This window comes from Hemiscyllium ocellatum, chromosome 14, assembly GCF_020745735.1.
Source record: "Hemiscyllium ocellatum isolate sHemOce1 chromosome 14, sHemOce1.pat.X.cur, whole genome shotgun sequence".
Lineage (NCBI taxonomy): Eukaryota > Metazoa > Chordata > Chondrichthyes > Orectolobiformes > Hemiscylliidae > Hemiscyllium > Hemiscyllium ocellatum.
Genome location: NC_083414.1, coordinates 63,557,827 through 63,577,969, shown reverse-complemented (window position 1 = coordinate 63,577,969; position 20,143 = coordinate 63,557,827). Strand labels below are relative to the sequence as shown.

The following is a 20,143-nucleotide window of genomic DNA, read 5'->3' as shown; positions in this document are numbered from 1 at the left end:
GCTGCTGAGTTTCTCCAGCACTTCTGTTTTTACTTCAGGGTCTATCATCCACATTATTTTGCTTCAATCCCACCTTAAAGACTGCCCCTTTAAGCTCAATATCTCTTTAAAGACAGTGCCCTTTGAACTCAGTCCAACTTTAAAGATAGCGTCGCTTTAAAAACAGTACCCCTTTAAAAGCATTGCCCTTCAAACTCAGCACCCCTTTAAGTACAGAACCCGTTTAAACTGAATGCCCCTTTAAAGGTAATAAATAGGGCAACAGCCAATAAATAGAACCAGTGGTGGGGTGGGACTGAGAAACTATGGGAAAGTTATAAGCCTGGGTGTAATGTTACAGGAGTGTTTAACTGTTGGAATATTGCACTCTGTCACAATTTGCTCCGAGTTTCATTAGCATCTGAAGGAAGATGTCTATATTTAGTGAGAGAATTTGTTCACCCCTCAAAACAATTGGGATTTATTCAGCGCTGGACTGAAAGTGCAAAAGCTGGCTGCCATTGGTGCACAGGCAATCAGGCATTCCTTTCCCTGGTATGTCAGAGGCAGAATATTCTTCACTGCTTTTGGGAACAGCTGATGCCAGTGTCAGGCCGATCACATAGCGCAGGCTGTCTGAGGGAGCGATAGATTTACATGGGCTGGGTCTGCAGCATCTGCAACTTCAATCAGACCTCTGGCCATTCCCGTGCCGCTGCCGGTGCTGCTCTGTAGCCCTCCTGCCTGACAGCCCCAGCTCTGCCGTCGGATGTGTAAGCATGCTCGCGGGTGAGCACTTGAATGAGACCAAAGTCGACCTCGGTGAGGGGCAAGGGGAGCCAGATCAAAGTGTTCAGGTGCCCAAGGGGCAGCCCTCGTCGCTGGAAGACCGGGACCCCAGAGGCATCAATGCCCACTTAAAGGTAAAAGGCTCTTTCCCGTATCGTAAGCAACGTTCAGGCAAAGCTGAAACGTTTCAATCAGTAGAGCGCAGGACCCTTGCAGAAACCTGGAGCAGATGACTGTATGTTTACAAAATGAAACCCCTCTGCATGGCTTGTCAATGAAGGGTGCATTTTATGAAACCCCGCCTCCCACCCCCAGTTGTGGTCTATTTTTAACGGAAGCAAATCGAGCACAGAGCTTCATCCAGCTAATCCATGGCCCTCCCTCTTGCCTGGGCACCATGTCTCATATTGAACATTTCCTACATCTCTCCAGTTGATCTCTAAGCCTAGTCCTCACATTGTGCCTTGCAACTAAATAACAATCCACTGGACAATTGTCTTTTGCTCGCTGGGGAGGGCAGAAGAGGTTTGGCAGGAGCTCCACCCATCATCAACAATTTGGTGCTGCCATTCAGCGACACAGTCCATATTGTGTGCAGGAAACAACCCATAAAAACCCACTCAGCGCAATTGTTTATGAGTGTAGCCAGATACTGCACTTTAAAGCCCCGTGTGGAGTTATGGAGGAAGGGTTTTGGCAATTAGGTACCAGTTTGTAGGACTGAGGTGAATGGGAAGTAGCCAATCACTGTGCTGTGGCTCAGTGGGACCTGCCCGGGTAAGATCTGAGGTCCAAGTCTCGTTTTCAGATTAGATTAGATTACTTACAGTGTGGAAACAGGCCCTTCGGCCCAACAAATCCACACTGACCCGCCAAAGCGAAACCCACCCATACCCCTATATTTGTCCCTTACCTAACACTAGAGGCAATTTAGCATGGCCAATTCACCTAACCTGCACATCTTTGGACTGTGGGAGGAAACCGGAGCACCCGGAGGAAACCCACGCAGACACGGGGAGAACTCCACACATACAGTTGCCTGAGGTGGGAACTGATCCCGGGTTTCTTGCGCTGTGAGGCAGCAGTGCTAACCACTGTGCCACCGTGCCTCCCACACGGTCTGAGCACAAAAGGCAAGGCTGACCTTGCACTGCAGGGCCAAGGGGAGATGTTGTCTTTCTGATGTGATGTGAACATGTTTTGGGTCTTGGGTACCACATTGACAGGAGGAGGCTGAATCATTTTTGCAGCTAGGTGGTGAGCTTGTGGAATTCACTATCACAGGAAGTGGTTCTGGCCAAAACTTTTTGTGTTCTCAAGGAGAGGTCTTATTGCTGAAGGGATATGGAAAGTTGGCAGAATAAGTATATGGTGCTAAATGATCATCCATAATCATATTGAATGGTGGAGCAGGCTTGAGGGGTTGAATGGCCTACTCCTACTCCTAACTTCTATGTTTTTATGTTTCTATGTTTTACAGAGATTTTTGAGTTTGGATTTCTAAAACTTGTGTCTATGAAATGCATGTTCTAAGGTATTTCATACAACGAGCATGATAAAATTGCCCTGATCAACTCCAGGTTTATAAGTCTTTTATTTAATTAAAATCAGATAGGAAAATAAGATTTAACCACCCCAGGAACTCAGGAATTCCCACCCTTTCAATCATTTGTGCCATCAACTTCTATTTCCACCTTGAGAAACAGCCTCAAAAGCTCTCTAATAAATTTATCTGAGTCTTCCACCCCTATTTGTGGGCAGCACGGTGGCACAGTGGTTAGCACTGCTGCCTCACAGCGCCAGAGACCCAGGTTCAATTCCCGCCTCAGGCGACTGACTGTGTGGAGTTTGCACATTCTCCCCGTGTCTGCGTGGGTTTCCTCCGGGTGCTCCGGTTTCCTCCCACAGTCACAAAGATGTGCAGGTCAGGTGAATTGGCCATACTAAATTGCCCGTAGTGTTAGCTGAAGGGGTAAGTGTAGGGGTATGGGTGTGTTGCGCTTCGGCGGGTCGGTGTGGACTTGTTGGGCCGAAGGGCCTGTTTCCACACTGTAGGTAATCTAATCTATTCTTGTATGGGGCTCCTTCCTCTACTGTGAAGTTGATTACTCCATGACAGGGATTAAACAAAGTGCTAAGTTGGTGAGGCAGTGTAATGGGTATGTCACAATGAGGGTCATCATGAGGACTGGTTTTATAATCCAGAGAATTTTAGTTCAAACCTCATTGGAAGGTTGTTCTCCACAAATAACCCCATATTCAATGATCTGATAGTCCGGCTCATCAGTGCAAAGGACAAGACTGAAATATTTGCATTCATTTGCAGCCAGGAGTGCTGGGTGGATGATCTGTTTCAGCCTCCTCCTGAGATCACAGAATCATAGATGTCAGTCTTCAGTGAATTCGATTCACTCCCAGGGATATCAAGGAACGCCTGAAGGCCCCAGATATTGGAAAGACCATGGGGCCCCGACAACATTCATTGAGTCACAGAAGCCTACAGTGTAGGTGGAGGCCATTTGTCCCATCATGTCTGCACCAGCTCTTCAAATAAGCATCATTACCTAGTGCCAATCTCCTGCTTTCTCCTCAGATCTTTGCATATTACTTTTGTTCAAATAATCATTCAACCCACTTGAATGCCTCAATTTAATCTGCCTCCACCACACTTCTAGGCATTGTATTCCATATTTCAACTACTAACCAACTGAAAACGTTTTTTCCCCACATCACCCTTGCTTCATTTGCACACCATTTTAAAGCTATTCTCCCTTATTCTGTTTCTTTGAACAGATGGGAAATATTTCTCCCTATGTACTCTGGGTGGCACGGTGGCTCAGTGGCTAGCACTGCTGCCTTACAGTGCCAGAGACCCGGGTTTGATTCCAGCCTCAATGATTGTCTGTATGGATTTGGCATTTTCTCCCTGTGTCTGCCTCCTGGTGCTCTGGTTTCCTCCCACAGTCCAAAGATGTGGAGGTTGGGTGGATTGGCTTTGGGAAATACAAGTTTATAGGTCTGAGTAGAATGTACTTTGGAGACATGTGTAACACAATGGGCTGAATGGCCTGCTTCCATACTGTGATATTCTGCCTAAGTCCATTCATTATTTTGAAAATCTCATAGCCTTCTGCTCGCCAAGGAGAATGGACCCAAGTTTATCAATTTGTCCTCAGAGCTGAAGTTTCTCATCCTTGGAACCATGCTTGCAAACTGCTCCTACACTTTTTCCAATGTGTTAACATCCTTGCTACAATATGGTGCCCACAACTGTACACAAAACTCAAACTGAGGTCTTATCTGGCAATAGTACTCCAGAACTAACCACACCCCTGTTTAGCTATTCCAGGAGCCCAGGCAAAACTGGAGTCAAAAGGAATTGGGCGAAAACTCTACACTGGTTGGACTTATAAGTCGCACAAAATGTTTGGAGATCAATCATCACAGACTCAGGCAATGGCCATCTCCAACAAGAGCAAATCTAACTTGATGTAAAATAGCATTACGATCACTGAATCCCCCACTAACAACATCCAAGCAATGGGCAATAAATGCTGGTGCAGCCAACAATGCCTACATCTAATGAGCATAATAAAAATATTCAGGAATAGGATGGAATGCCTGGATGCTCCAATAACACTCAAGAAGCTTGATGTCATCCAGGATAAAGCCTGCTTGACTGTCATCCTATCCATCACCTTTAACATTCATTCCCTTCATCAGCAAGACACTGTGGTAGTGGTATGTACCATCTGCAAGATACATTCCAGTAAGTCACCAACTGCAGATTCCAAATTTGCAATTTCCACCATGCAGAAGGACAGGGCAACAGAAACATCAGAACACTACCATCTTAAAGAACCGTTTCCAAGGCATTCACCATCCTGACTTGGAAGTATATCATTGTTCCTCAAGTGTCGTTGGGACAAGAGCAGGTCAGAGGCTGGAAATTCTGCAGCATGTAACTGACCTCCTGACTCCCCAGACCTCATGCATCATTTATAAGAAACAAGTCTCATCGCTCCAAGCCACCCTCCATCCTGACTTGGAAATGTGTCGCATCCCTTTACTGTTGCAGGGGGACGGCTAAGCAGAGGTTTTTTTTTAAAGTTTCCAGAACAAGTAAAAGGACAAAGGATGAGTAAAGGCTCAGAAATCTAATTTCAGGCACAGCAGTTAAGGGGACACCTATGAGAAGGGTTGCAGTCGATGCATGGGTGTTGTACTTAAATGCACACAGTATACGGAACAACGTTGTGGTTCACATTGAAATTGATGTTGATGTTGGGGGTATCACAGATACATAGCTGAAAGGGGTTCAAGGCTGGGAAATAAATATCCAAGGGTATGCATTCTATGGAAAGGACAGACCGATAGACAGAGGGGGTGGACCTTTTAGTAAGAAATGAATTTAAATCGATTACAGGGAGTGATATGGAGTCAGAAAGTGTAGAATCTATGTGTGTCGACTTGAGGAACCTTGAAGCAATAAGAATGCTGCTGTACAGGCCTCCTAGCAGTAGTTAGGATGTTGGGCAGAAACGATTCAAGAGATAGAAAAGGCATGTAAGAAAGGCACTATTATGGTAATCATGGGGATCTTCTATATACAGGGGGACTGGAAAAATCAACTAGGAGAAAATGAGCACTGCAGATGCTGGAGATCAGAGTCAAGAGTGAGGTGCTGGAAAAGCACCGCAGGTCAGGCAGCATCAGAGGAGCAGGACAATCAACATTTCGGGCATTAGCCCTTCATCAGGAAACACTACATCATTCATGATGAAGGGCTTATGCCTGAAAAATCGAATCTCCTGCTCCTTGGATGCTGCCTGACTTGCTGTGCTTTTCCAGCACTACACTCTCGACTGGGAAAATCTGGTTGGTAGTGGATCCCAAGAAAAGGAAGTTATGGAATGTCTGCAAGATGGTTTCTTTGGAGTAGCTTGTGGTGGAGCCCACTAGGGAATAGGCAGTTCTGGATTTGGTGGTGTGCAATGAGGCAGAGTTAATTGGGAGGTTAAGGTGAAGGAACCCCTAGGGGGTAGTGAACATAATATGACAGAACTCATCCTGCAGTTTCAGGGGGAGAAGCTGAAGATGTAAATGTATTACAATTGAGGAATGGTAAGTACAAAGACATGAGGGAGGAGTTGGCCAGAGTTGATTGGAAGGGGACCCGAGCAGGGAAGGCAGTGAAGCAGCAATGGCAGGAGTTTTTTTGGGATAATTTGGGAGGCACAACAGAAATTCCTCCCAAGGAAGAAGGAAACATATTAAGGAGAGGTTGAGGCAACCGTGGCTGACAAGGGAAAGGAGGATCAGCATATAAGCAAAAGATAAAGGATACAATGTGATGAAGATCAGTGGGAAGCCTTTAGTAACCAGCAGATGATAACTAACAAAGCAATAAAGGGGAAGAAGATGAAATGTGAGGGTAAGCTAGCTATTAGTATAAAAGAAGATTGCATGAATATTTTTCGATTTATAAAAGTTAAGAGAAAGGCAAGAGTGGACATTAGACTGCCAAAATATGATTTGGTTTGATATAATTTGTTATTGTCACTAAGATCTAAGTACAGAGGAACCTCAAATATCAGGTTATCTGGCAAGATCGTAAGGTGCCGATGCTTGGCTAAACAATGTTATCTGGCCTTCGATTATGCGGAATTCGACTAACCGAACGAAATACACCCCGCCTGTGTCCTTCGGATAATTGAGGTTCCTCTTGTAAAGTGAAAAACTTTGTTTTGCTTTCCGTATAGGCAGATCATAGGGTGATTGACCAGAGCGAGGAATATAAGGCCACGGTTGCAAGGGAGGTGCGCAAAAAGCAAAATCAACCTTAGATGAAGCTGGAGAAGTAGTAATAGGGAACAAAGAAATGGAGGAGGAACTGAATAGGTATTTTGCATCAGTCTTCATGATGGAAGATACCAGCAGCGTACCAGAACTTCAAGACAGTCAGCGAGCAGAGGTGATCCAGCGGCCATCACTAAGGAGAAGGTGTTGTGGAAGCTGAAAGGTCTAAAGGTGGATAAATCACCTGGACCAGATGGACTACACTCCGGAGTTCCAAAGGTGATAGTCCAGGACGTCATAGAGGCATCAGTGATGATCTTTCAGGAATCATTGGAGTTAAGGAGAGTCCCAGAGGACTAGAAAATGGGTAATATAACACCCCTGTTTAAAAAAGGGCAGGAAGTAGAAGACAAGATGTTATAGATTGGTTAGCTTGACATCAATTGGTAAGATTTTTGCACCCATTATTAAGGATGAGATTGCAGAGTACTTGTAAGTGCATAGTAAAATAGTGCTGAGTCAGCAAAGCTTTGCCAAGGGGAGGTCATGCCTGAATAATCTGTTAGAATTCTTCGAGGAGGTAATGAGCAAGTTAGACAAATGAGCAAGGAGCCAGTGGATGTGAGTTATTTGGATTTCCATAAGGCCTTTGACGCTGTGCCGCACAGGAGGCTGCTAAATAAGATAAGAACCCATGGTGCTAAGAGCAAGGTACTGGCATGGATAAAGGATTAGCTGACTGGCAGAAGGCAGAGAGCAGGGCTAAGGTTGGTCTTTTTCATGATGGCAGCCAGTGACTAGTGGAGTTCCATAGGAGTCAGTGTTGAGACCGCAACTGTTCACATTTCCAGTCACGATCTGGATGAAGGAACTGAGGGCATTGTTGCTAAGTTTGTGGATGAAACAAAGGAGGGTGGAGGACCAGGTAGTGTTGAGGAGGTGGGGAGGCTGCAGAAGGACTTAAACAGGCCAGGACAATTGACAAAGAAGTGTGGGCAGGTGTGAGGTTATGTTTGTTGGTAGGAAGAATAGAAATGTAGGCTAGTTTCTAAATGGGAAAAGGCTTCAGAAATCTGAAGCATAAAGAGACTTGGTAGTACTAGTTCAGGATTCTTTTACTGTTAGGAGACTTGTACATAATTCCCAACAGAATCTTTTTTTACTTCACATTTCCTCAACTCTACCCTCTCCTCTAACATGCAGGTTAGGCAGTTAGGAAGATAAATGTAATATTTCCATTCATTTCAAGTGGGCTAGAATCCAAGAACAGAGATGTATTGCTGAGACTGTTTCAGGTTCTGGTCAGACTGTATTTGGATTATTTTTTAGCAGTTTTGGGCTCCGAATCTAAAGAAGAGTGTTCTGGCATTGGAGGGTGTCCAGAGTAGGTTTACAAGAATGATCACAGGGATGAAAGGCTTGTTATATGAGGAGCAGAAAAGGACTTGAGGTGTATACTCAATGGACTTTAGAAGAATGAGGGGGAATCTGATTAAAACCTATAGAATACTGAGAGGCCTGGATAGAGTAGATATGTAAAAGATGTTTCCACAGGTAGGAGAGACTAGGGCCTGAGCGCAGTCTCAGAGTTTAGGAGGAATTTCTTCAGTCAGAGAGTGGTTAATCTGTGGAATTCATTGACACTGAGGGCTGTGGAGGCCAAGTCATTGAGTGTATTTAAGACAGAGATAGATAGGTTCTTGATTGGTCAGGGGATCAAGGGTTATGAGGAGAGGCAGGTGAATGAGATTAAGAAACACATTAGTCATGATTGAGTGGTAGAGTAGACTTGATGAGTTCAATGGCCAAATTTTGGTCTAAGGTCTTAAATCCCTCCATTATAGCATTATGGATCTACTTGTACTAAATAGACTGTAGTGTTCAGGAAAACAGCTCCCACCACCTTCTCAAGTGTAACTACTGATGGGTAGTAAGTGATGGCCCAGCCAGCAATGCCTTCATCTCATGGTTATATAAAAATAAATCAGGAGTGTGATATCAAGCTCCCCACTTGCCTGGATGGATGCAGATCTGATAACACTCGAGAAGCTTGACGCCATCCACGTCAAACCAGGTCACTTGATTGGCACCACATCCACCACCTTCAACATTCTCTTCCTTAACCACTAAGGCATTGTGGTAGCAGTGTGTACCATCTACAAGAAACACTACACCACAGTAACTCACCGACGCTCCTCCAACACTTCCTTCCAAACTTGCAATCTTAACTATGCAGAATGATAAGGGCAGCTGATACATGGGAACACCACAACTTCCCCTCCCAGCCACCCACCATCTTGATGTGTGTAAATATATCACCATTCCCTCACTGCCTCTGGGTCAAAATCCTGGATCTTACTTCCTAATGGAATTGTGGGTGTCCTTCCACCTTAAGTACTGCAGCAGTTTAAGAAGGCAGCCCACCACTATATTCTCAAGATCAATTAGGGATGTGCAATTAATGCTGGCCTAGCTAGTGACTGCCATATTCCATGAATTAATAAAAAATATGTATTTAACCCTTCTCACTCCTACTGCACCTTACAAAAAGTGAACAGAAATGCTTTCTGCTTGGGAGATAGAAAATACCATCAAAGCAGTGACACATGCCAAAACACTGTGGGGTTTTGTCCATCATATGGGATTACAGCAGCATTTTGCCCATTCCCTCTAAGCAGAATATTTAGTCTTTCCACTCAGAGCATACAGAAAGTCGAAGACTTGAGGTGGAAGTTGGTTTTGGTGATACTACAGAATTGATACATAACAGGCTCGCGTGACATTTCTCTGCATGCTATTTTAATACAGCAGCAAAGCATGTATTTTATAAGGGGTAATGCTTCCCTTGAAAATAGCAGACCCTGGAAGGCCATCTGAGCACATTAGCAGCGAGTGATAATTTATGGATTGGTCATGATACATTCCCATGGGTGAATGGACACTCACCATGTAATCAGTGCTGCAGCTCTGAAAGGACAGTTCATGCTGTAGCCTCTTGCATGGGATTCCATGACATTATACATGGCACAAGAACAACGTTTTTGGCTCAATCAGTCCAAGATAGTGTTTATATTGCACTCCTCTCCCCTTACCTTTTCTCACTTTTATCTGCCTTCATAAACCTTGATTCCCCTCTCTCTTAGTTGTTTGCCAAGCTTCCCCTTAAGTGTATCTGTACTATTCTCTTCAACTACTCCCAGTATTAGTGATTTCCACATTCTTTTCACTTTTCAGGTTCATTTTGAATTTCTGATTGGATTTTCTGGTGACTGGCCTGTATTTATGGCCTTTCAGTTGTGGCCTGGAAGTCTTGGGACACGGTGATACCTCTGAGCCAGAAACTTTGGGTTCAAGACCCCTTTAGAACTTGATGATATATTTTAAAAGTGGCCAACAATTTGATTGTCAGCCTGCACATCCTTCTGGTATGCTGACAGCAAACAGTAAGGGCAGCAGACTATCCTGGTCAGCTGTATTTGGTGTGCAGTAATATTCCTTGAAGATGTAAGCAAGTACACTATCTAGCTAAAACACTATAAGAGGGAAGGAGATGAAAGAAATTATGGTCTCCCCCCCCAGAAAGATATGCTCATTGTCAGAATTTTCAGAATCTTAAAGACCTCCCTAATCCCATCACTCCTCTCCTGATAAACATACTCACACATTCTGGTGCCATCCTTATTAATCATCGCTCCACCCTTCCAATGCCTCCACACCCTTTTCTTAATAACACAACAGTTTATGTTCATGTAACACATTTACTGACTTAAAAAGGTCCCAGTCTCACAAAGGATTAAGGTAAAATACTTGCTCACCAAAGAAGGTGATATTCAAAGTGATGGCTGAATCTTTAGTCATGAGCTGCAGGGGTTAAGATGATGAGGCTAAAGGGTTAATGGAGGGAGAATGAGAGTGTTAGGTTTTGATAAATATCCAATGCTTGGGCAAACGAACGAGCAATATACAAAAGAGCCGTGACCAGAGGGAACAGAGAGGCTGAAAGGGGTGTCGGCATGGAATAAGTTAGTAGATAAGGAAATCTTCAGATGGATTGAAACCCGAGAACTGAAATGTTATTTTGAAGTATTGGGAAATTGGAAGCTAATGCAGATCAGAGAATGTGGGAAGGATCAGTGGAGTAAGATTTGGTGCAAAGCGATGATCTGAAGAGTGTTGGATAAATTGTGGTTCCATGAGGGTGAAGGATGCAATACAGTCAAGGATGAATATTAGTTGTTGAAAATAGAGATATAAAAGATGTGCATGAAGATTACAACATTAACCAGAAGGGTGTAAGTAAACAATATTAATGAGATGAATATAGGCAGTGTTGGTGTTAGGGAGCACATGGGGTCAGGAAAAAGACTGCACAGATTAGCCCTCTACCCGGGTTAGCCCTATACCTTTTGGGGGGGGGGGGTGGAGGAGGGCAGGAGGGTTTAGAAGAATGAGAGGTGATTTTATTGTAATAGATCCTGGGACTACTTGACAGGGTGGATTCTGAGAGGTTGTTTCTCCTGGAGGAAGAACAACAATGAGGGGAGACATTTAACCGCAGGGAATCTCCCATTTAAGACTGAGATGAGGAGAAACACTGTTCTCTCAGAGGGTCTTTGGTCTGTGGATCCCAGAAATCAGCGAAGTTTGCTCACAGAATTTCTACAAGGCTGAACGAAATAGATTCTTGAGAGGCAAAGGAGTTCAGGGTTTTGGCATGCAGGCAGGAAAGTGGAGGTGAGACTACAACCAGATCAATCATGATTTTATTGAATAAATGAGCAGATTTGAAGGACTAAATGGTGTATTCCTACTCTGAGGCCCTATCTTCCTAAGGTCTGGCCAAGATAATATCATGAGAGTACGGACAGCTGAAATGTGGGAGAAGATTTGAATCAGTGACAAGTGCCTGAACGGAAGGTATATTTCTACCTTGCTATAGGTAGATCCTCAATGAACCCACGCTTTATTTTTGTTCCTTTACAGGTAAACTTTGAAGATGTGATTGCAGAGCCTGATTCGGTGCATAGTTTTGACAAAGTCTGGATTTGGAGTGATGCATTGTTTGAAGTATCTAAGTTATGGTGCTATCGAATCATCTCACTTATATTTGCTGTGCCAGTGTCTTTAATCTCTGGACTCATTTTCGCTCTTTTAAGCTGCCTGCATATCTGGTGAGTACAAATCAAAATTGAACGTTGTCAGTGTGACATTTTACACTTTCCCATTCAACAGCTGTTTCAAGTTGCAAATATTGAGCACAGATTCAACTCTGCAAATTTATTTATGGGCACCTTCCATTTCCTTCCCCTCCTCTTCTGAAGGTGTTGACCTCTGACGGAGAGTGAAGTAGGCAGTGAGTTAACAGTACATCTATCAGGTAGCCATTCCCCCCATAAGAGTTTTGGCACTGAGCATCACAGTAATGATCTGCATTAACATAGCACCCTTGACACATTTCACGGCCCCATCCTCTCCTTTTCATAAAATCTTTCTCTTCATTTAATACATATTTTGATATATGATTGACCATTCCATCACCAGTGCAATCTGCATCCTAACAACTTCCTGCATGAGAAAGAATTTCCTGATGGTGTTGTTAGTTCTTCCGTGGATTACTTTAAAATGGTGTCCTCTGGTCACAAACTCACCACCAGTTTCTCTTTATCTACTCTGTCTAGAGTCATTATAATCTATCAAAGGTGCTTGATTCTGTTAGATCAACAATTGAACATCATTACCCCCACATCTCTTGATAGGGCTAGTGAATGGTGGTGGCTCCATCTCTGGACCAGGAGGCATCAGTTTAGGTCTTCCAGAGGTGTGTCATAATATATCTGAACAGGTTGATTAAAAATATGTAAGACCGGATCATGTGGCCAAAGTGCCATCCTCACTTTGTATGTGAGATGCTATGTCTACATCCCTTAATAGGGCTGTTGCAGCACAGTTGGAATGTTCCTCCCTCTGAGCCAGGAGGCCCAGGTTCAAATCCCACTTGCTCCAGAAGTGTGTCATAACAGCCTGATGAGCAAGTATCTTCTCCTTAATATTTTTTACTTAATACTAAATTTTACTTAATACTAAATACTTCTCCTTAATACTAAATTTTAAAAATCTCTCTTGACTTAGCATTTACTGCTCTGTAGGGGTGAGAATTCCAAATCTCTATTCCCTTCTGTCTGAAAAAGTACTTCATCATTTCTCTCCTGAATTCATCCATTTCTCCAAACCATGTCTGTTCACCTTTAATTCTTTACCTCTTAGAAAATTGGTCTATTTAAAATAAAGTATCCCATAGCATTATTGAATGTCAGGTCCATCCCTATAATTTAATTGATCTTGATGAGGTTGGTCATGGTCACTGTAATCAGGGAAGGGGGAACAGCAAAATCAGTCAGGGTTCCCAGTCATGGGCAGGGAATCTCCCTGGATAGTCTTGCTGTTGTACATGAAAGTACAAAGGACGGTATTTACAGACAATGAGGAGAGAAATAGAGAGAATTCCATTTCCACACAGTCAAGATCACTGCAATCTCATGTCACCAAAATAGTTGGTTATAGGTGAAAAATGATGTCAACTGTTTAGCTAGTAGGAGATGAACTACTAATTATTTCTACAGGATCAGCACGTATAAGGTCATAGCTTGTTGATTGCTTCTTTGCTTTTTGTTTAAGAGTCACATTGTAAGGACAATGGGTAAGATAATCTAAAGTCGCTATAGTCCCAGAGGACCATAGAGCTGCCCTCTCATTAAAGAGGAATGCCTAGTGATGGTTTAACCTGAGGGTCACTAAGCCTCAGGTGAATTGAGAAATGCAACCTTCATGGTAACCTTATATCCAGCTTTAAATTGACAAGTGGCAAGTAATATTCACACCACACAAGTGTCAAGTAATGACCATCTCCAAAAGGGAAAATCTGGATCCTTAATATTCAATGGTATTACTGTCACTGAATTCCCTTCTATCAACATCCTGGAGTTACCACTGACCAAAAACTGAATTGGTTTAGCCATTTAAATACTGTGGCTAACAATAGTCCCCTGCAGGGACTAACAATCTTGCAGTGAGTAACTCACCTCCTATCTCCCCAAAGCCCGTCCACCATCTGCAAGGCACAGATTAGAAATGTGATAGAATATTCCCCATTTGCTAAATGAGTGCAGCTCCAATAAGCATTACACCATCCAGGATAAAGCAGCTTGCTTGATTGGTACCCTGTCCACAAACACTCATTCCCTCTGCAGTGTACCATCTACACAATGCACTCAGAAATTCATGACAAAATTCCCCAGAAATTAACCTAAGTTGGCACCTTCCAAATCCATGACCACTTCCATCTAGAAGGACAAAGGCAGCAGATACATGAGAACACCACCATCTGTAAGTTCCCCTCCAAGCCACTCCCCATCTTGACTTGAAAATATGTTGCCGTTCATTCGCTGTCATTGGGTCAACATCCTCAAATTCCCTCCTTAACAGAATTGTCGGTGTAGCTACAGCACATGGAATGCAGCAGTTCAAGAAGGCAATTGCCATCACTTTCCTTCACCCTCACCACCACGACCACCACAGACAATAGATGATAGCCTGACCAATGATTCTCACATCCAATGAATGGATATTAAAACAAAAGTGATATGGTAGTTGAAAAGATGTTTCCTCTTGTGAGTGAGTTCAAAACTAAGAGACATAAACATAAGTTAGTCATGGACAAATCCATTATGAAGGTCAGGTGTATCCTCTTTATCATAGGCTGGATTTAATAAGCTCCTTCACTGACATGAAATGACATCTACAAGGTGGCCTTGCTTCACTTAACCATTCAAAGTGTGTGAAATTTTATGGGATGGGTCAGGCATCAGGAGGCCCCACCTACAGTGGAGCCTATTGAGGTCCTTAGCTGGACAATTGGTGGCAGCCTAAGGGCCTCATCACATCACTGCCCAGAATTCTACCCCTGCCATATGATATGGGAAGCTTTAGCTAAGCAGGCTGGTGTCAGGCAAAGTGTTAACCTCTCAGTCCCCTCCCCTGTTGTTGTTTCCCTTGAGCAATCATTCCCCGGCCTCTTAAAACCTTCAATCCCATTGCCCCACTCCTGCTCCTGACTTCTTGAAGAGCTGTCTGATTCTGGATTTAACTGGCTTCCTCAGTGCTGAATACTGCCTGTAGTTCCAGTAGTGGCCACTGAAGCTGGATGGTGCTACAACCACCGTGGAGTTTCCGGCCATCTAATTGGCTGGCAGAAAGGCTCCATATGGGCTTACTCATGAGATAGCAGATTGCCTCAAGGCAATTCACACTTCTCCCCACACTGCATTTCTACACAGCACCATAGGGAAGTTCTGAATAATATGGGGGTCGCTTGGAAGTGGGAACTGTATTGGCCTGTATAATGTAACCCAATGGTCAGCTAAGGGGTGGAAGCATGGCACTATCAAAAGGAAGCTAGATATATTCATTAGGGAGAAGTGATCGAAACGTACACTGAAGGGTTGGATGAGGTATCGTAGGAGATTGATGTGAAGGATAAATGTCAGCGCAGACTAACTGGGCAAAGTGATCAGTTTCTGTTGTTGTAAATTTTTCATCATATGCATAATCGGTACAGGATCATACATAAGGGCTCAGAGTTCTGTATATTTTAGATTAGAGTGGTGCTGGAAAAGCACAGCAGTTCAGGCAGCATCCAAGGAGAAGGAAAAGCCCTTCATCAGGAATAGAGACAGAGTGCCTGCAGGGTGGAGAGATAAATGAGAGGAGGGTGGAGGTGGGGAGAAAGTAGAAGGGTGGAGTGGATAGGTGGGAAGGAAGATGGGCATTAGGACAAGTCATGGGGACAGTGCTGAGTTGGAGGTTTGGAGCTGGGGTGAGGTGGGGGAAGGGGAAATGAGGAAACTGGTTCCAGATGCTCAAAGGCCTTCATTCAAATGGCACTTTCAGTTCAAAATGTGATTACTCTGTGTGATTCATCTTAATTCATCCACTTCATGTCCACTGCCCCACCCCCAGCAATGACCACTCTAAGTCCCATCTTCCATATGAACTCCCCTACCCTGTGTCCATGGCCACTCCCTCCACCTGGCCATCTCATGTAGGCTGTCTACTTCTACTGTGTCAATTGGATATGGTAATCTTGATGCAATTCACTGTCACTCACATCTCCCATCCCACCATGCTCAACCATGATTCCTTCTAATGTCCCTTCCTGGAAAAATGTCTGCCCTAGGTCACTTGGAACAGACAGGCCAAATAAGTGACTGTTCTATCTTTCTGCCCTCTGGTAAACAACCTGTAAAGTGCAGATAATTTCTGACTTCTGTCCACCACTACAAACTGCTTTCCTGTCTCCTGTACTCTCATCCCCCAATAACTAGTGTGTGACATTCACCTTTCGTTTTTGTCATTAAAATTGAGGCCATCCAATCAGTTACCTCAGCCGCTTCCATTCTTTCCCTTTCTAACTAAACCAAGCTTCCTTTTAATTTCTCTGAGCCCAGCCTGATCTTGCATCCTTCTCTCAATCCGCTCTTATCTGCCTTCTGGGATCCCCTGAGTTCACCTTGTTCACATGACTCACCTTCAGCTCTCTCAATCCTATCCACTAAATATTGACCAGTCAGTTGCCCTCCCTTGCCTCTCATGGTTATTATCTCCCATCCAGTGATGTACTTCCTCCTTCACCTCCCCTCAAGAACCCCATCCTTAACCTCTCCCTGTCTCTGAAAATTTACAGCCCTGTGTTCAATCTTCTTTCCCTCCTCAAAATCTCTGAAATGTGTTATTTTCTTCCAGATAATGCCTACGTTTCCTGGATCTCCCTGTTTGAATCTCTCCCACTTAGATTTCACAGGAGTGTTATCGAACAGAATTAGATACCATGAAATACAAGGGAACGTAAGGGAGGTGGGACACAGGACTACACACCATGGTTTTGAGATTGAATGCCATTTTTAGAACCTGCATGTGTCAAAATGCTTCAATGCTGTCACTCAAAATGGCACTGTCAATTCACGATGTCATCATTTCTTGGGATTTCAATGTACATTTCAACTCACTCTGCCTCCTCTCCTTAGTGTTCACTGCCCTCTGATTCTACTCTAGTGGTCAAAGGGATGGATTTTAAGGTGGTGCTTGAGATAATGGAGTGAAAAAGTACCTTGGCACAATGATTAAAATTGGAGATTCTAAAGAGGCGAGAATGGGAGAAGAGCACAGGGCAGATGACTGGAGGAAATTCCTGAGTTAGGGAGGGGCTAAGGCCATAGAGAGTTTTGGAAGCAGAGGTGAGCACATTGTGTGATTGAGACCTTGATAAGCTATTCTTTCTCAAACTTCTTGTAGCCCTCTTGTAGTAGGAAACGTAACAGCCAATTTGTGCACATCCCATAAACAGCATTGTGCTAATGTCCCGATAAATGGATTAGTAATGTTGATTACGAGATAAATCATGCTCAGTATTGTCATCGTATTTGACCCTGAGATTAGCTTCCGACTCGATATCACCTCTATCTCCCAAATCAGGGACTGTTCTTACCTCAGGTTATTTGCTGCTGAAACCCTCATCCATGTTTTTGCTCCCTTTAAACTTTACTATTTCACTCTCAGATAGTCCCCTAGCTTCCACCCTTCAGACACTTGAGCTCATCCAAAACTCTACATCCCAACAATTATCAAATTCTGTTTGTCCCTCACCTCTGTGGTCACTGACATTCAGTGTTCAGCAATGCCTCAAATATCAAACTCACATCCTTATCTTCAAATCCCTCTATCGCATAAACCTCCCTATCTGTATAACGTCCTTCAGCTGTATAACCACCTGAGATCTCCACCCTGGTCCTGCACTCATCCCCGAATTGAATCACTCCCCTATTGGCAGCCATGCCTCAGTTGCTCAGAAATTCTGGAATTCCCTCCTTTAAAAAAAACTTTGCTGCTTGATATCTCTCTCTCTCTCTCTTCCAGTTTCAAGGCTGTTTCACTTACATTTGATCACCTGTCTCAGTGATGTGGCATGACATCAAATCTTCTTTGATAATTCTACTGTGAAGTATCTTGAAGGGTAACTCACTACTTAAGAGATATATAACCGAAAAAGGTTAAAAATCACACAACAGCAGGTTAGAGTCCAACTGGTTTATTTGGAAGCTCTAGCTTTCGGAACGCTGTTCCTTTGTCAGGTGAATGAAGGAGCAGCGCTTTAAAAGCAAGTGCTTCCAAATAAACCTGTTGGACTATAACCTGGTGTTGTGTGATTTTTAGCTTTGTCCACCCCATCCAACACCGACTGCTCCACATTACAACTGAAAACTTCTTTAGTTTTGTTTTGTTTTATTCATCTTGTGGGATGCTGGCCGACCAGCATTGATTGCCTGTCCCCAGTTGACTTTGAGAAGGTGGTGGTGAGCTGCTTCTTGAACCTCTGCAGTCCATCTGCTGTGGGTTGACCCACAATGCCATCAGGGAGGGAATTCCAGGACTTTGATCCAGCGACAGTGAAGGAACGCTAATATATTTCCGAGTCAGGACGGTGACTGGCTTGGAGGGGAATATGAAGGTGGTGATGTTCCCATATTGCTGGTGCCCTTGTCCTTCTAGATGGAAGTTGGTTTAGAAGGTGCTGTCTGAGAATCTTTGGTGAATTTCTGCAGTGCATCTTGTAGATAGTACACACTGCTGCTACTGAGTGTCGATGGTGGAGGGAGTGGACTTTTGAGGATGTAGTACCAATCAAGTGGGCTGCTTTGTCCTGGATGGTGTCAAGCATCTTGAGTGTTGTTGGGGTTGCACTCATCCAGGGCAAGTGGGGAATATTCTGGCACACTCCTAACTTGTGCCTTGTAGATGTTGGACAGTTTTTGGAGAGTCAGGAGGTGAATTCCTCGCCACAGTATTCCTAGCCTCTGACCTGCTGTTGTAGCCATTGCATTTTTGCGGTGAGTCCTGATGAGTTTCTGATCAATGATAACTCCCAGGATGTTGATAGTGGGGATTCAGTGATGGTAACACCATTGAATGTCCAGGAGCGATGGTTAGATTGTCTCTTATTGGCGATGGTCATAGCCTGGCATTTGTGTGCCGCGAATGATACTTCTGAGGAAGGGTCCCAAAACACGAACTCTGATTTCTCTCCACAGATACTGCCAGACCTGCTGAGCTTTTTCAGCAATTTCTATCCTTATTACTGCAAATTGTTGCTGTAATGAACACAAGTTGTTAATATTCTGATGATAATATTGGCATTTTGTCACTATGTTCCAGGTGTGTCATGCCCTGTATCAAGAACTTCATGATGAACATGCCTTCCATTCAGACCATCTGGGGGAGTATTGTGGACCTGATCATTTCCCCTTGCTGTGAGAGTATGGGGAGATGTTTCAGTGGCATCAACCTACACATTTCCCGCGATTAAAGTTCCACCTCATTGCGAGTAGCTGGATCCAATTGATTTGACAATCTGGATACTACATCAGCATTCTGACCGCAGTGCCATTGCTGTACAGGAACTCGTACAGAGCTGTAAATTCAAAGCCGTGACTTATTTCGAACAGGTGCACAATACGCAAACTGGGTCAGCCATTTTAAAGTGCTCGGTTTCCATGGCAGCTTTGAAATTCTTTTGTATTAACTGCTGCAAACGTTATTGCAGGCAAAGCTGGAATAAATATTAAGGAATGCGTCCAGCTGTATCATAAGTCATTGTACGTTCTGAAATAAACTCAAAAGTGCGCTTGTTAAGTTGTGATTTTTATTTTGAGTGGAAATGCTGCAGCAGCTCTCAACCCTGTTCAGCCAGAGTTCCTTTAATGCTTGCTGTTGTTTTGGATTAAGTAACTATCTATAACTTTTTAATGTCCTTAAAGCTTCTCAGGGAGGAACCTAAACCCATTGGCTGCTTTAAATACTGTAACAGTATCCCAGCTGTTGGGTGCCTGGCTGTTTATGGAAGCATCCAGCGACATTTTTAAGTGATCCCTTTCAACTCTGTACTACTCTGCTGGTAAAGGTAGCCATTTTCATCCAACTGAGCCAGGAATGGTGGAATGGGCATCCATCCACGCTGTATGATTCTTTAGTTCAATTGTTTTTAATAAATAATGGTTCTTGCTTTTTACCCTGAACCATGTTTTGTTTTCCTTCGAAGCTTCTAATTGTTCACTTACAAGATCACCTACAGTCATACAGCACAGAAACAGACCCTTTGATACAATCCATTTTCCCAAACTAAACTAGTTTCATCTGCTTGCACGTGGCCCATACCCATTCGAACCATTTCTGTTCATGTACTTATCAAAATGTCTTTTAAATGTTGCAATTGTACAACGCATCCATCATTTCCTCTGGAAGTTCATTCCACACACAAATCACTCTCTGTGTAAGAAAGTTGCCCCTCATGTCTTCTTTAAATCTCTTTCCTTTCTCCTAAAAATATCTTGCTGGTCTTGAAATCCCCCACTGTAGGGAAAAGACATGTGCCATTCACCTTATCTATGCCCCTGGTGACTTTATAAACCTCTATGACATCACCCCTCAACCCCCTATGCTCCAATGAAAAACCAGCCTTTCCAGCCTC

At 43.7% G+C, this 20,143-nt stretch overlaps 1 protein-coding gene across 1 annotated transcript; it reads left to right on the top strand.

Annotated features, from left to right (window-relative positions):
* The first annotated feature begins 565 nt into the window (after nucleotides 1-565).
* On the top strand, nucleotides 566-19,691 carry LOC132822164 (caveolin-2-like). Its single transcript, XM_060835237.1, has 3 exons — nucleotides 566-902; nucleotides 11,551-11,738; nucleotides 18,832-19,691. Exons 1-3 carry the CDS (start codon nucleotides 759-761, stop codon nucleotides 18,980-18,982), a joined length of 483 nt encoding a protein of 160 aa, XP_060691220.1. The 5' UTR covers nucleotides 566-758; the 3' UTR covers nucleotides 18,983-19,691.
* The last annotated feature ends 452 nt before the right edge of the window (nucleotides 19,692-20,143 follow it).

Bases quoted from the DNA above. Each gene is read 5' to 3' on its own strand.
- LOC132822164 (XM_060835237.1), top strand. From the start codon at position 759: ATGCTCGCGGGTGAGCACTTGAATGAGACCAAAGTCGACCTCGGTGAG. The intron at 903-11,550 runs GTAAAAGGCTCT...GTTCCTTTACAG, and splicing joins GCATCAATGCCCACTTAAAG to GTAAACTTTGAAGATGTGAT. The intron at 11,739-18,831 runs GTGAGTACAAAT...ACTATGTTCCAG, and splicing joins TTAAGCTGCCTGCATATCTG to GTGTGTCATGCCCTGTATCA.